This window comes from Talpa occidentalis, unplaced genomic scaffold (genome assembly GCF_014898055.3).
Source record: "Talpa occidentalis isolate TD23 unplaced genomic scaffold, MPIMG_talOcc4v2.1 talOcc4.16, whole genome shotgun sequence".
Lineage (NCBI taxonomy): Eukaryota > Metazoa > Chordata > Mammalia > Eulipotyphla > Talpidae > Talpa > Talpa occidentalis.
The window spans coordinates 57,484,057-57,500,033 of NW_023601653.1; the positions used below are offsets into that span (position 1 = coordinate 57,484,057).

The 15,977-nt window shown below is 35.2% G+C and overlaps 1 protein-coding gene across 1 annotated transcript in view; it reads right to left on the minus strand.

Moving 5' to 3' along the window:
* PIK3C2G (phosphatidylinositol-4-phosphate 3-kinase catalytic subunit type 2 gamma) overlaps positions 1-15,977 on the minus strand; it is a 312,676-nt gene that overhangs the window by 237,903 nt on the left and 58,796 nt on the right. The window contains exons 11-13 of the mRNA XM_054696764.1: positions 12,453-12,575; positions 8,545-8,676; positions 3,581-3,695 (exon numbers count right to left, since the gene is read on the minus strand). Coding sequence (XP_054552739.1) covers positions 3,581-3,695; positions 8,545-8,676; positions 12,453-12,575 — 370 coding nt within the window. The remainder of the gene's footprint in view (positions 1-3,580; positions 3,696-8,544; positions 8,677-12,452; positions 12,576-15,977) is intronic.

Below are 15,977 nucleotides of genomic sequence, written 5' to 3' on the forward strand. Positions count from 1 at the left end.
TATTTTCATTTTCATATTAGAAAATCAACAGAAATAATTTAACTCTGTTACCTATTACAGGTTGGGATCTCAGAGAAAGTTGAGGTGCATTATAAAGTAAACTGTGAATTATAGTTTGAACTCATTTTGAAACTTAATGATTTGAAAATATTTTATTTAGCTATTTTATTCTGAAACCTCTAACATTTGTTGTATTATATTTTGGCATGATTTTTTTGTTATCATATGTCATTTATAATTTCACCATGATAAAAGAAGCAAGAATAGATAAGCTAAATCAAAGCATTATTACAGTAAACTTTGCCTCTTGGCAGAAAGATTAATTTTGGTACCTTAGAGGGAAATGCATACAGTTATAGCATGTTATGTGTTAGTTTATTTTGTATGCAAACATTTTAGAACACGTGGAACAAAAATTCTATAATAACTATTTAATGAGGGCCTCCCTGGTGGTGCAGTGGGTTGAGCACTGCACTGTGAAGCTGTCCACAGCCTCTGCAGTGTGGGTTTGATTCCCCACTGGCCAGGGAGATACCCACATGGCATGGCAGACCTCTCCTGCCTCTCTCATTACTCCTTTCAGCAGTGTCTTGGGTCTGTCTGCCTATTCTGCTCCCCACTCTGTCTCTGGTGAATCCTCACACCCTCCCATGCCTCTGACCTGTAGCCTAGCTCTTGTATAAATAAAAATAAATCTTTAAAAAGAAAAAAAAAACAAACTAATGAGTTAGTTCAATTTTAAGTTGGTCCAAGTAAAAGGCAAGGTTGTGGAGGAAACTAAAGATAGTGGATGAGATTACAGAAGTATTACTATACATAAATCTAAAATTATTTGATGTGTTTCACTTATAAAGTAATTTTCTTTATTTCTGATACATAAATGAATCCCTGTCTAAAACTGCCTTTTTTCATATATAATGAAGCTAAATAGTGATTGATTCTTGAGTCACTGAGAGAAAATCATTGGAGCTTCTTTCAGTTGCCTTTTTGTTCTAATTTTATGCAAGAGAAGTTGCCCAAAACTATGTGTTCATATATTTGCTCTAGAATTCCTTTGAGCACAATTTGTTATGGAGGATGTAAAAAACATCTATCATGTTTGGAGAACGTATAGTCTGGTTAAGGAGAAAAGGCATACCCAATAATTAAAGGAAGTTAATTGAAGGAACCCTAACCCTAGCCCTAACCTTAACCCTAACCCTGAACTCTAATATTGCAATATGTCCACAGATTAAAAGTTGATTTTTGGGTACCAACTGGTGGGTAATTCCTCTCTTTTTCAGTCTGGAAGTCACACTTATGTTAGTATTAGTTTTTCTTTCCATTTTCAACATCTTGCCATCCATCTTACTGAACTACTTAGCATTCCTTGCACCCCAAATCTGGAAACACAGGATCCTAGAAATTTTTTTAAAGATTTATTTATTTATGCATACAAGAGCTGGGATGTAGGCCAGAGGTGTGGGGGGTGAGAGGATTCACCAGAGACAGAGTAGGGAGAAGAACAGGCAGACTGACTGAAATAAACTGCTGAGGGGAGCAGCAGGCAAGACAGGAGAGGTCTGCTGCATCATGTGGGTAGCTCCCTGGCCGGGGATCGAACTCATGCTGTAGCTGCTGCAGATAGCTTCATAGTGCTGATGCTTAACTCCTTGCACCACCAGGGAGGCCCAGATCCTAGAAATTTCACTAGTACCTTCAAGAGTATTGATCTTCACTTGAAGGCAATTTTATCCCTAGAGGACATATGACACTATCTGGAGGAATTTTCAATTGTCAGAACAGGGGAAATATTTCCAGCATCAAGTGGATAGAAGCCAAAGATGAAGCAAATTTACTACAATGCACAGGTTAACCCCTGCACAAAGAAATAAGTATATGGTCCAAAATGTCAATGGTGCCAAAGTTTAGAAATCCTGTTCTGTAAAGTGCTACCCAGATAGCAGTTTCCAGTTTTTTTTTCCATAGAGACAGAAAGTCCATATTCCTTGTTTTTTCCAAGCACAGGAATGACTATGCTTCAGTTATCTGACCAATATAAGTACTTACAATTGTGAACAAATGAGGAAATTTCAGCAGTAAGGGGCAGATCCCACAGTCTTTAAGCACTTTTATTCATGCACACAAATCAGAGAGAAGAAAGCTTTTAAGAAGAAAAAAGAAAGTGTGATAGACTTTTGTTTGCAATTTCTCTCCTACTACTCTGCTAATTGTTAGTCATTTAGGAAATGTGCCATAGCAAGATTATAAGGAAACATCACATAATTTTAAGGAAAAAATGCAGACAAAGGTATGAATAAGGCACTAAGTTAATATGTACTAATGACTGCTTTTAGACAATGGAAAGGAAAACGAATGTGCATAATGGATATACTAATGACAAAACACCATTCCCACCCTTCCTGGTGTATCTGGTGGAGAATGGCTTGAAATTACTAATGTATAACCCAGAAGAAAAGTGCTTTGAGAGTAGTGAATGCAAAATCAAAGCAACAGAAGTTTTACAAATTCCAGAATGCTAGAAGAAAAGAATCATTAAAATGTATGACTCTTGGGCCTCCCCTGGTGGTGCAGGCGGTTGACCACTGTGCTGTGAAGCTGTCCACAGCCTCTGCAGTGCTGGTTTGATCCCAACCAGCCAGCGAGGGTCCCACGTAGCGCGGCAGACCTCTCCTGTCTCGCCCGCTGCTTCGCTCAGCAGTGTATTTCGTGAGTCTGCCTGTTCTGCTCCTGCTCTGTCTCTGGTGAATCCTCTCACCCTCCTGTGCATCTGGCCTATATCCCGGTTCTTGTATAAATAAATAAATAAATAAATCTTAAAAAAAAAATTATGACTCTTGATCCAGTTATCTGTTTTTAGGCATTCAGGTTGTTTCCATATCTTAGCTATTGTAAATAGTGCTACAGTAAACATAGGAATGTAGGTTTCCTTTTGAATTAATGTTTTTGTCACCTTTGGGTAGATCTCTAGAAGTGGAATTGCTGGGTCATATGGTAGCTCCATTTTCAGTAGTTTGAGGGTCTTCCACACAGCTTTCCATAGTGGTTGGACAATTATATGTACATACAATGGAATACTATTCAGCAATCAAAAAAGATAAACTCATGCCATTCACAGCAACATGGATGGAGCTGGAAGGGATTATGCTTAGTAAAATAAGTCAGAAGGAAAGAGAAAAATATCAGATAGTTTCACTTACAGGAGGAACATAGGGAAGACAAACAAGGGGTCAGGGGAAAAAAGAAAACTAGCAGGCTAACGATAAATCAGAGACGTTTAGCTGGAGAGGGGGAGGGAGGAGCACAAGAGACCTGGTGATGGTTCACAGGTATCTTGGTGGTAGAAATTTGTAGGGACTACACCTGTGAGGAGAATGAATGATGATGTAGAAAGTATATATATATATATATACACACACACTTTATATAAGTATACTTTATATAAGTGTGTGTATATATATATATATATATATATATATAAATGTGTGATTCTAGAACAATAGATTTTCTGTCATTGACAACAAGCCATTTATTGGCAACACTTGCTGTTTGTACTTTACTCTCATAGCCTGGCACTTACCTGCAGGGTCAATGGGGATGGCTGACTTGCATCCCACACTCCTGGAGCTATCATTTCTCTGAGGGGCTCACTCTGTAATGTCATGCTGAATAGCATTGACCCACGAATAGATTTGCTGCAAGAGAAGACAGATAGAGAAATACAGGAGTCATATTATGAAGGAAACTGTTAACAACAAAAAATGTTTTCTTTGAATGTTTATCTAATTAGCTATTTTGTGGTTTCATTCAGTAGCCTGAAGAGAAATGCAATAGTCCACAAGCCTAGGGGAATTATTAATGATGATTAACTATTGACTGGTAAATAGCTCATTTTTTCTAATACTACACATGCATGGCTATGTTCATATATGCCTACATTTATTTTCCATATGAGAAAATTTTTTCACAACAGTTTCCCAACAAGTAACATTTATTAATTTCCAACAATTGTGATTACAAGATGGGGCTAAGGATCTCAGATTTACATTCTTGGAGTTATGACAAGTGAATAAAGATGTTAACTCTTTAGAATATTTTTTTGCTCCATGAGTAGCTAACATCCCTGAGGACCTTGAAAGATGTGAGCTCTAAATATATGGAAAGAAAAGATGTGAATTTGCATATGATCTGCAGAATCAAAATAGTTATGGGACTTCACAGAGGAAATACTCTCTTATGCAAAACTTGAAAAATTATTCATATTCTGAATGTTTTAAAATATGTTATAAATTACCATAGTGAATGACTTTAAATAGGAAGAATGCATGGATGGTTTCAACATCTTCAGAAACATAAATCCACATGGTAATTAAAAGAGAAACTATACCTGGTGATATATATCTGAATTAGATCATTGGTAAAACACTCCAGTGATCACTAAGAAAAGTCTATGATTTTAATATACCAAATTAAAAATGTAGAACTGAAAGTCAGAAAAATTAAATTTAAGTTTATAAGGACTTTAAAGCATCAAGTCAACCTTTTTGAAAACAACATAGAATTCCATTTTACCATTTAACATATACTGTACAAAATATGAAAGAAAAAAACCCCAACATATATGGTTTTCTTTAAGCCTTTAGTATTCCGAGGCCTGCCGCCTTTATTTACCATATCCATATTCCTATTTCATCTTCATTTCAATATTCTGTATTTAGTTAGAAAGTATCTGCCCAAGGGAGTATAAATTATAAACAGTATTAAGCAGTTATTTTTATGTGACCCAAGAATATTCTTTTAGTGCGATTGAGTCTTCATCATCCCTTTTTCATCTCTCCATCCCTGGAGAAAGTTAGGTGAGGTTAGGTTAATCAGGGTAAAGATTATAAAATTATTAATGTGATTTCTGCTTTAGTCTCTCAGAGTATATAATATAGCCTTCCCCATGTAGTCTTAGGCTCCCCCCCCTCCATCTAGCGAGATTTTGGGATTTTCAGGGAGATTGCAAGAGAAAGAAGGGGTATTTTAACACCAAATTTGGAGAGCTCATATGTTAACCTTCTTCATAGTATTTATGGAAATATAAATGCCAGCCCATGGTAAACAGTTAATAGTAGGGAGGGAGGGGTATGTGGCAGATTGGATGGAGAATGTTTAGTGGGAGTACAGGTAAACCTGAGGGTTTGTGGTGCCTAGGAGAGCTCAAGCTGCCCAGGCAGAGCCAGTAAGTACTGGTCAAGCTAGGGGAGCCACACACGGGTGTACAAGCTGTAATATGCAGTTGTCAGCTTAAAATTTCTTTTAATTGGAATATCAGAAGTCACTAGGCCAATAGACATGTTTCTTTTTTGATCCTGTCTATCCTTGTACTCTCAAAGGAAGAGAATTGGGCTGCTAGAATGCTGAGTGAACATTTTATTCAAAATAAATTGCATACTTCCAAGAGGACTATTTACTGAATTGACTTTTTTAATATTGATGGACAAAGTTTTTCCCTCATTTGTTACAGGGTAGGAACTCATGAGGAAATGTGTGATATAGTAATTATACTTTCTTTATATCTAAGCTATATATAATGAGTCATATTTATGGACTTACTATTTTTATGTCCCTTAGCCATGCTTCACTATGAAAATCTGAATGATCTAAGCTAGCTCCTACAGAGGATAAGAGGACTCAAGAATCTATTAGTATTTCTTACTTTTGTCCTCAGTGGTTTTTGGATCCACAATCACCCTGAGGCAGAATGGGACAGAATGAGGTCTGAACATTTATTCAAGTATTTGTAGGAAGGACACAGCTATAAAACCTATGGAGAAAGAGCTTCTAGCTTTCCAAATGGACTAACACAACAAACATTTCAAGGCAATTCCAGGAGCAAATGATACTTATCATTAACCTTTGGGTTCTCTTGTGTTTGATGTTAGCTAATTTAACTTCTGATAATGGACTATACCTAAACATCTTTTTAAATATAGCAAGTATGATAGGAAAATAAAATTCCGTAGACTTCTGTAAATAGAATACATGATGATGGGAAAGATTAATGGAATTAAGGTGTCAAAGAATGTATGTAAGAATGTTGGTGGTCTCAGAGATGAAAATGAAAACTTTAATATCCAGCCAGGTGGGGACCACCAGTAGTATTTTTATTACTATTGTGATAAGGTTTATTAAGTCAGCTAAATTTAAGCAAATGAAGAAACACATAATAAAGGCAGGAGATACAGGAAGTAGTTTTACATCATGGAAGGAACATCACACTTATAGAAGGACATCTGTACTCTCTCCATTAACTAGCCCTAATTAGCTTAACTTCTTTGAGCCCTTAGATGAAATCAATAGTTGTTAAAGAATTTTATTTTGTTTTCACATGGTTTGGTGGTTGAGTATAGATTTCAGAGTAAAAGGTGAGATGATGGCATTAGGTTGTATTCCAGTACCTCAAATGCCATCTCCACAACACATATGAGCAGGACTGTTCATCACTGTCTACTCTGAGATTGTGAATAAGCTGTCATTAGAAATAGTACTACACTGCTTACTATAATATTTCAAAATATTCTGTAATATCCCTAAGAATCTTTTTAATTTTATTGCTTAAGGAAATGGGGATCTAAAGGCCCATTTGTTCTCCTAGTGCCTCAGATTTTGTTTTTTTTTTTCTAATTATAGAAACTGTACAATATTGAAATTAAACATATATTTACCAACGCTTATCAAAGTGTTCTACAGAGTAAGTTTTCTGATGTTTCATCACCCACAATTTTGACATTTTCCTTTAGGAAAACATGACCTAGTGTCAGTCCCAGATGGCATGCCTTAAAGATGATGACTTTCTGTAATCACTCACATATGAAATGTTGGTAAGTGATCTATGACATAGCAACATGGAAGCAGTATTTTTACTATTATAACCATATATAAAAACACCTTGAAGATTAGTTTGAGAGATAAAAATATTACAAACTCCTTACATATTTAACATTATCGATTGCCTGTTATGTAACATGACTGGAGGGAATAAAACAGGAAATTTGTTTTCAATGCAGAGCTAGAAATATTCTGAAAATATGCTAGATCTTACAAATACTCAGTTGAAGCTTTAAAGAAACTCACTCATAAGAAGTAAGGGCACCTGTGTAGCTGCTTCTTGTGAGAGAGTAATGAAAGTTCTTTGCCCACAAATCAGATTTTTGAAATATCTGCTAACAGCAGTAGGTATTCCTTTTAAAACTAAACTGTTTCTTACAGACTTTGGAAATTTTATTTCATTCTAAGTTTCCTATAGGAATTGATATTTTTCTGATTCATTTTAGTAAACAATCAGCTACTCATAGCTTATTTATCAGATGTACTATATAGATAACAGATATTACAAAGATAAAACCATTCCCTGTCCTCAAGAAACATATGTAGAAACTGACTATTGTGTAAAAACAAATAATAGAATAATACACACACATACACCCAGATCAGAAGAAATGAAACAAAGATTTAAAAATGTATTATGACTGCTCTGATGATAATTTACAATTAAGTATGGGAGCTAAAAACTGATGAAAATTCTTGACATTTTTAGATTATCTTATTTGTTCAAAATAGCAAGGGCAGAAACATTCTTTGTAATAATAATATTATTATTTTGATTATTATTTTTTGTTGCATTAACATTGCTTACAACACTGCATAGGATTTAGGAGTATAGGTTCACACCTCTTCAGATGTCTGTCACCACACTCTGCTCACCAACAAGGCACCAATAATCCTCTACCACTGGGTCCTCATTCCCTTTATTCTCCATCTGTCACATTTCCCCTCTGTTACCCTCAATTCTATAGTCAGATTTCTAGTAGATTTTTTTTTGGTATAACAATATTAAAATTACAATATAGGTTGTAAATTTTTGAAGGTCCTCTATTTCACAATTTGATTCTAAAGAAACTTTTTTCCAGTTAAAAATAACTAAGCATATTTATTTGAACTAGCTTTTCCTCAATAATTTTCCTTAAAAAATATTTTAAGTATTAATAGCTCCAAATCCTCTGGTAAAATGAATAGTTAATTTTATTATGGTAATTAGTTCTGATAGAAAACCTAAACTCATATTTGGTTTATTTTTCTGAAAAATATCATCTTACACTACCAGATTTTTTTGCCAATAAGTTGTCAATAAATCAGTTACATTTTATAATTTTACTTCAGCCAGAATTCCATGACATTGTTTCTAAGTGACAGCATTGATCTAAATCATTTTGAATCACTAAATCCAGAGAAATTGCTGGTCAGAGAAGGAAAAACAATTGAAATTGCACATGCCAATACCTCTTCATTTTAAGTGACCCAGTTGGCAAGTTGAGCATGAGGTCTATTCCTAAAATCTTTTCTACAAGTTGCTTTTTAGTTTTGCTTTTAGTAGTCATGATTTATATTGAGCTACCTCAACTTCAGATTTTCTCATTATGCTATATGCTATAAAATATTTAGTGGCAAGAAGGTTTTTATTAAGATGTGAACTTTATTAATCACAAATGATATACTTACTCCTTTGGAAACAATGGGAAACAGGTCCAGGCCAATAAATCTGCATTGTTGGTTGCACAGTTAATTCCAAACAGTTTTATTGTCAGCATGGATTCCCTTGGAAGTGACTTTAATTCAAGAGGAAAATTGATCCTTAAAATTAAAAGAAAAAAGTGGAATACCAGCCAGTTATAATGATATTTTTATAAATATTTTCTTGCAATATAAAGATATGCGACAAAATTATTTAGCTAGTTAATTTGAGGCTTCTTTTAAAATTTTATGTTTAATCTTATAAAATGGAAGTGTAGTAGAAGTATACAAAGTGGGAGAACTTGGTTACTCAATCTAGTGGGTTTGCTATATTTATAATATTGTCATAGAACCTTATTTTTAAAAAGTACAATAACTTGGACATTTTATTCTTTGTAAGAATGACTTACTTTGTCTTAAGGAATGGGCAAAGGAAGGAAGTAACTAAAAATGTGTTTAAAAGAGTAAGTTGGCTACAATCAGATGGCAAACAATACTTCAAGAAGAGTGCAAGGGAAAGGGTATTTATTCATTAAAATATAAGATGTAGTAAAAAAATAATAAGTGATTCATTGTGCCTAGAATGAGAAATAGGTCAAGTTGATCAGGGAAGATGTGAAAGACATAATTAGAAGCTAGGGGGTTGCCCAAATGCTTTAAGAACTCTTCATGTCAGGCAAGGAAATTTGAGCTTTTTACTAGTGGCAAAAGGAAATATATGAGTGATAGTTAAAAGTATAGCTACTTATAGTTTTAAATGTACAATGTTATGGGTGATAATGACATTCTAGGAATTTGAGGGATGATTAAAGGGGAGATAGAGAAGTTAACAAGAGGAGAGCCAGAAGAGCTATTTAAGAGGTAAAATACATAACTGATATTTACTGACAGCCTATTAGTGGAGTGAAGAATAAAGAATTAAATGCAGAACAATGAAGAGATAAAGATGAATTCTAGGCTTATATATTATGATACATAAAGCTACTTTTAGCTGACAGGAAACTGAAGGAAAAGGTTGGGGTAGGGGTAATAGATGCAGTTTAGGGCACAATATCATTGAGTTAATAATAACGATGAGATGTCAGTATGTAAGTTGTGTGTGAAGAGGACCAATCAGATGTTTGGATTAGGATGTATCTGTGTTCAAAAACTGACTCTATGACTAATAAGATGTTCCTTCTTGTAGTAATGCATTTAACCTTTCAAAATCTCATATTTCCTTAACCAAAAAATGCAATGGATGTTGCATGACACAGTATGTGGCAAATGGCAGGTTGTATATCACCATATATTTATTATTCAGTTGATAATGTAATCATTCACTTTATCCCTTATAGACAGATAATATAATTTATTTAAAAGTAGGAAAGGGAAGGTGAAGAAAGACTCATAATGAAAATCTATTTTTCAAGATTAGAAGTAGTTACATATTTAGATATCTAAAACTAAATGTACTTTCTTTCACACTTATGCTATTCATTCAAGATTATGTGGACATACTTCTCAGTTTAAAAGAAGCTCCGAGACAACAAAAAATGTTAGTGATGCTTTGGAATGCACAGTAATCTCTTGGATGTTCTCCCTTTTACCTATGATTTAATTTCAATTTGTTTTTCATATTTCTATGCTGGGATTAAAGCTAGGATTTCACTTTATTCATCATATAATCTAGAATGCTTCCCCAAAGAGTCTGACTTTTGTATGTGTAATTTAGTGAGCTTTTTATATCAAAAATGACAAAAATTTGGTAAGTTACAGTGGTTGGCTACTGCCAATCTCCATTCTGCCATTTTTATTAACAAAAATAAATTTCTCTACAGTGGGAAGATACACTTTCTAACTCGGTATTTATTAATTTCTTGAATATGGATTTTTAAAAAAAGAATACTCTTGTGTCCATTAAAAAACTTCTGTATGGCTAATGAAAAAAATCAATGAATAAAGTTTTAGACAATGAATGAAAAAAGTAATTTAAGAGACCATGTAATTAGTGCAGTCACATTATTTCTTTTAATCCAAACACCTAGCAGAGAAACCTCAATTTTTTTTCTTAAGACTTTTTTTTTTTAATACAAGAGCTGGGGTATAGCCCAGAGGTGCGGGAGGGTGAGAGGATTCACCAGACACAAAATGGGGAGCAGAACAGGCAGATGACAGAAATACACTGCTGGGGGGAGTAGCAGGCGCAACAGGAGAGGTCTGCCACGCCATGTGAGAATCTTGCTGGCTGGCTGGGAATCGAACCCGCGCTGCAGAGGCAAAGGACAGCTTCACAGCGCTGTGCTCAACCCGCTGTGCCACTGGGGAGGCCCATTGCAGAGACCTCAAATTTTAACCATGTTTGCATTACTCTGCTATTTAAAATGAGTTAGCACTAAAATTTTTCTTAATTTTTTTCTTCTAAATAAAATCATTTTTCTAAAATTAGAATACCTTTCTGATAGTGAAATGGAGATTTTAAAAGTTTCATTTTTTAGAGCTCTCCTATTAATGCTGATATAAAGCAACTGATCAATATAAGGACTTTGGCTTTATCTCAGTAATACAGGGAACCATTTCAGTTTTTAAACAGAAGAATGATATATTCAGACTTACATTCTAAAAGAGGTCAGTTTAGTTTTATATAAAGGAGTATAAAGATACAAGACAAGTAGGGATACAATTATAAGTCTACTGTGGTAACACAGGGAGAGGTGATGGTGGCCTTCACTAAGGAATGTGATGAGATGTAAAACTCTGGAATTATGAGGGGAGACGCAGTAGGAATTTCTGGACATAGGGTTTGAGAGAAGGAGACACGGTTTAAGGATTTGACCTAAATATCTGGAACTGGGACTAATCATCTAATATGGCCATCAACAGGTAGAACCTGTTTGGGATGTAAGATCAAGAGTTTAGTTTTAGATATGCTGAGTGTATAAATGTAAATTTTTAATTGAAGGTCATGTCTTTAGTCAAAGGAATGAAGACATTTAACCAAAGAAGGGGAGATTTGCTTTGGAATGGGAGGAACCATGGAGCATGTAAAAATTGAAAGCCACATGTCATGTCTCAGGACACAGTCTTCACTGACACATTAAGAGTGGGATAGGTGGTGTTATTTAACAGCTTCCTTGGACTTCTAGAAATTGTGGCACCTACTTATCAAAAGCACAGTGTTGGAGTCAAATTATATCCCAAGAGAGTTAAATCTTCTGAAACAGCTGATGAACTGGGAAGTTTTCCTTCATTTCAGGTGAGAAGAAAATTGACTGTTTGTGGAACAATTAAATGATTGAAAATAAAGGAGTAATATTACAGAAATTGCAAGGAAAAGAAGCAGTAAACCATGAAAGAGCCACAGATGGGGTCAAAGAGCACCCTGATTGTCTCAGTAAAGAATAAATTTAAGGAGAAGCAGAAGAGAGGAGAAGGGAATGGTTCGTAGTAAAAAGGCACTTTTCCTTCTTGATGTAATCTCTATAAAATGGGAAAATTGGAGCCAATCACCTTAAATTAGATGGCATTTTACAAAATGCATAGATAATTATTGTTTAAGTAAATTTGCAATTGGCATTTGTGGGAAATGGAAATTATGTAAGTTATTAAGTGACTTCTTTGTTGTATCTGGAATTTAACTCCGTCGAACCCCAAATAAAGTGTGTTTCTTATATCCACAATCTATAAATGACTACTAATTCTCCTTATTCCAGGACCCCCCCCCCAGTTAAATGTAGGTTAGTCACTAATTTAGGTTTTTAATTTAATCAGTTATCTATTAGCGCTAGCGTATTTATCATATCACTGAATGAAATCAACTGGCAACATTTTTTTAAAAGCATATCTTTTACTTAAAAAAGGGGAAAAATGTTGTCTTATTAGAGAAATGATTCTGACAGATTAAGGATTAAACTTACATTTCATTCCAGTTAACCAAGAAAAAGAATAACTTTTTGACTGGAATGTTTCTGCAGTTTCTCACTTGGCACAGCTTCTTTCCAGCATATGTAAGCCAACAGGAAAATGAAAATGCTTTATAGCTAAAAAGAAACAACAATGATTCAATAAGTGGAACATTATGGCAGAGACAGTTTTCTATTTAGGTCATTTTTTATAGTGAAAAGTCAAATGATAAAGTGATGTTTGCTTGTATAAAGTGGGCCTTAAAATTACTAAAGAATTTATGTTGATGATGTCAGCAAGATGGCAGAATAGTAAGCCCCAGAACCTCCTTACCCATAAACATAGCAATGCAGCAAAAACACACAGATCAATTCCTAATCCAGAAACCAAGTGAGGAGCATCTGCATCCCAGGGAAGTGCAGAGAACAGAAGTCTATAGGAAAATTAATTGCACTGATTTTCTAGATCCCCAACTACCAGCATTACATAATGTGTTCAGGAGGAAACTCCCAACTTCCAGCTTTTCCCTTAGGGAGAAAAGAGAAGATTGGAACACAGACTCATTCAACACTGTCTTTCCTTTCAGTACAGTGCAAAATAAATAGGAGAAAACCCTCATATACTGGCTTTTCTCCCTTGGGAGAGGAAGGGTTGGAGTGTGTGTCTAATGTTCCCTGCCTAAGGGACTGGTTTCTGTCTTTCCTGTCTTAGGGAACTGATAGGATGTGATAATTTCTAGAGACCTAAGGGATCATGGGCTGCTGAGGACAAAAGAGAGCCAGAAAATTTATTGCTATTCCAGAGGATCTGTGCTATCTGTCATACTCTGGATGCCTGGCAGTAGCTGAGAGTAAATAAGAGCTGTGCAGATTTTCAATAGGGTTAGAGAGCCAGGAATACCACAGATAAGACACTGAAAGGGATAAGAAATTATGAACACTTAAAGAGTGAAAACCTTTCTAATTGAGAATTCATACACATAAGTCCAGAGATGATGGGCAGAAAAGGTTTGAAGGACCTTTAGATCTCTAGCTGGGCTCATTGGTTACATTCTTTCCCTACGTAAAACCAATTTTTAAAGACTGGAAGACATGAGGTTTTTTTTTTTTTCAAAAGCATAGATCCCAACACAAAATAACAAGATACCGGAAAAAAGAGGTAAATATGGCCCAACAGAAGAGTAAAATAAACCTTATACTAACCTTAAAAAAATGGAAGTAAAAAAAAAAATGGAAGTATATGAACTACTTGACAAAGCATTCAAAATAACCATTATAAAAGTATTCAACCACCTCAGGAAAATGCTGTATGAATAAAATGAGAATATCAACGAAGAAATAGCTAATATTTAAAAAAAAGTAAAAATTTTGGAACTGAGGAATGCAATAATTAATTAGAAGGAAACCACTAGAAGGGTTCAACAGCAGATTTACCAAGGTGGAGAAAGAATCAGTGAACTCAAAACAGGTGATTTGAAATTATTCGGTCAGATAAAAGTAGAATCAAGAGTAAAGAAGCCTAATGAAGGGCACCATTAACCAATAAACATACACATCTGTAAGTCCCAGAGGACTTAAAAGAATAAAAGTAGCAGAATGTTGATCTTTAGAAATAATGGCTAAAAACTTCTCATTTCTGGGAAAGGAAGTAGATATCCAAATTCAAGAACCCAATGTAAAAAACTTAGCTGAGCTGAATATCACATAAAAACACATTAAAATCAAACTATCAAAAGTCCCAGATAAAGAATTTTGAAAGTAGCAAGAGATAAGTGACCCAGCATGTAAGAAAGCATCTCCTAAGTTTAGTAGCAGATTTCTCAGCAGAAACTTTATAGACCACACGTATGCAGGATGATATATTCAAAGCTATGAAAGATAAAGTTGTCAATATCATATATGGCAAAACCATCCTTCAACAATGAAGGAGAAATACTTTCCCAGATAAACAAAAATGGAGGGAGTTCATCACCACTAGACCTGACTTACAGGGAGTGCTTCAAGTTGAAATGAAAGGATGCTCAATAGTAACATGAAAGTATATGAAAATACAAAGCTCTCTAGTAAAGAAAAATATATGGAAAAATACGGAATACTCTAATGGTTGTGTTTTAATTATGCTATAGAATTTAAAAGAGAAAGTACAAAAACCTATGATTTAAAAGGTATGTAAAATACAATAATATGTAGAATGTGATATCAATAACAGTGTGGTGAGGGCAGAAGAAAAGAGTTCTGTTCTGTGGGACATCAGACAGAGTCTGATACAGCTCGGTGGCCTCTCCATTGATGGAGATAGTAGGAAAAGAGTGGAAAATGCATTCAACAGTCTGACATTTTTAGGTAGCTTTTATGAGGAACATCCTATCTCACCAAACTGAGAGCAGTAATGGGAACTGGATACTCTGGGTGCCTGGCAGTAGCTGAGAGTGAATAAGAGTAGACTTTTGTATGTGATCTATGATTAGTAGCTTAAAAGAATCTGTAAATATAAGATGTCTTAAAGTCCGTGGTTAGCAAAAAGAAAATGCCTACCTATAGAAGATATACAGCAGAAAAAAATGACAAAATCAATGCATGCTATTACATAAAAATCAATTAAACACAAAGGAAAACATCAAGAGAGGAAAGGGGAAAAACTGAGAGGAAATAATGAAGAATTGACAATAGCAAGTCCTTCCCTATCATTAATTGCTTAAAACGGGGCCTCCCCAGTGGCACAGTGGTTGAGTGCTGGTTTGCAAGGGTGCCTGCAGCCTCTGTGGCGCCGGTTCAATCCCAGGCTGCTCCCCGGCCACCGAAGGAGGGTCCCACATGATGCGCAGACCTCTTCTGCCGCCCGCTGCTCCCCTCAGCAGTGTACTTCGTTCCTTCTGCCTGCTCTGCTCCCTGCTCTGGCTCTGGTGAATTCTCTCACCCTCCCGTGCTTCTGACTGTACCCAGTGCTTGTATAAATAAATAAATAAATCTTTAAAAAAATATTACTTAAAACGAATAGATTAAACTTCACAACTAAAATACATAACATAGCTGAATGGATAAAAAAGCAAGTTCCAACAATATATATTCTGCAAAAGACTCATGTAGACATACAGAAACATACATACAAAGTGAAAGGACAGAAAAAGATATTCTATGCAAATGGTAATCAAAAGAAAGCAAGGGTAGCCAAAGTTATATGAACAAAAGTCAAAAATTGCATAAGAGTGCCTCCCTGCTGGCACAAATGTTAAATGTCAGCAAGCCACCAAAAGCTATCACCAGCTACTGCAACCTGAGTTTGGTCCCTGGCCCGGGAGCTAACACACATGGTGCAGCAGACCTCTCCTGTCTCACCCGTTGCTCCCTTCAACAGTGGATTTCAGTCAATCTGCCTGTTCTACTCCCCACTCTGTCTCTGGTGAATCCTCTAACCCCCTGGACTTCTGGCCTAGACCCCAGTTCTTGTATGCATAAAAAAATAAATCTTAAAAAAAAACTGTCATAAGAGACAAAGAAGGACATGATAAAGGGGTGAATTCATCAAGATGATGAAACAAT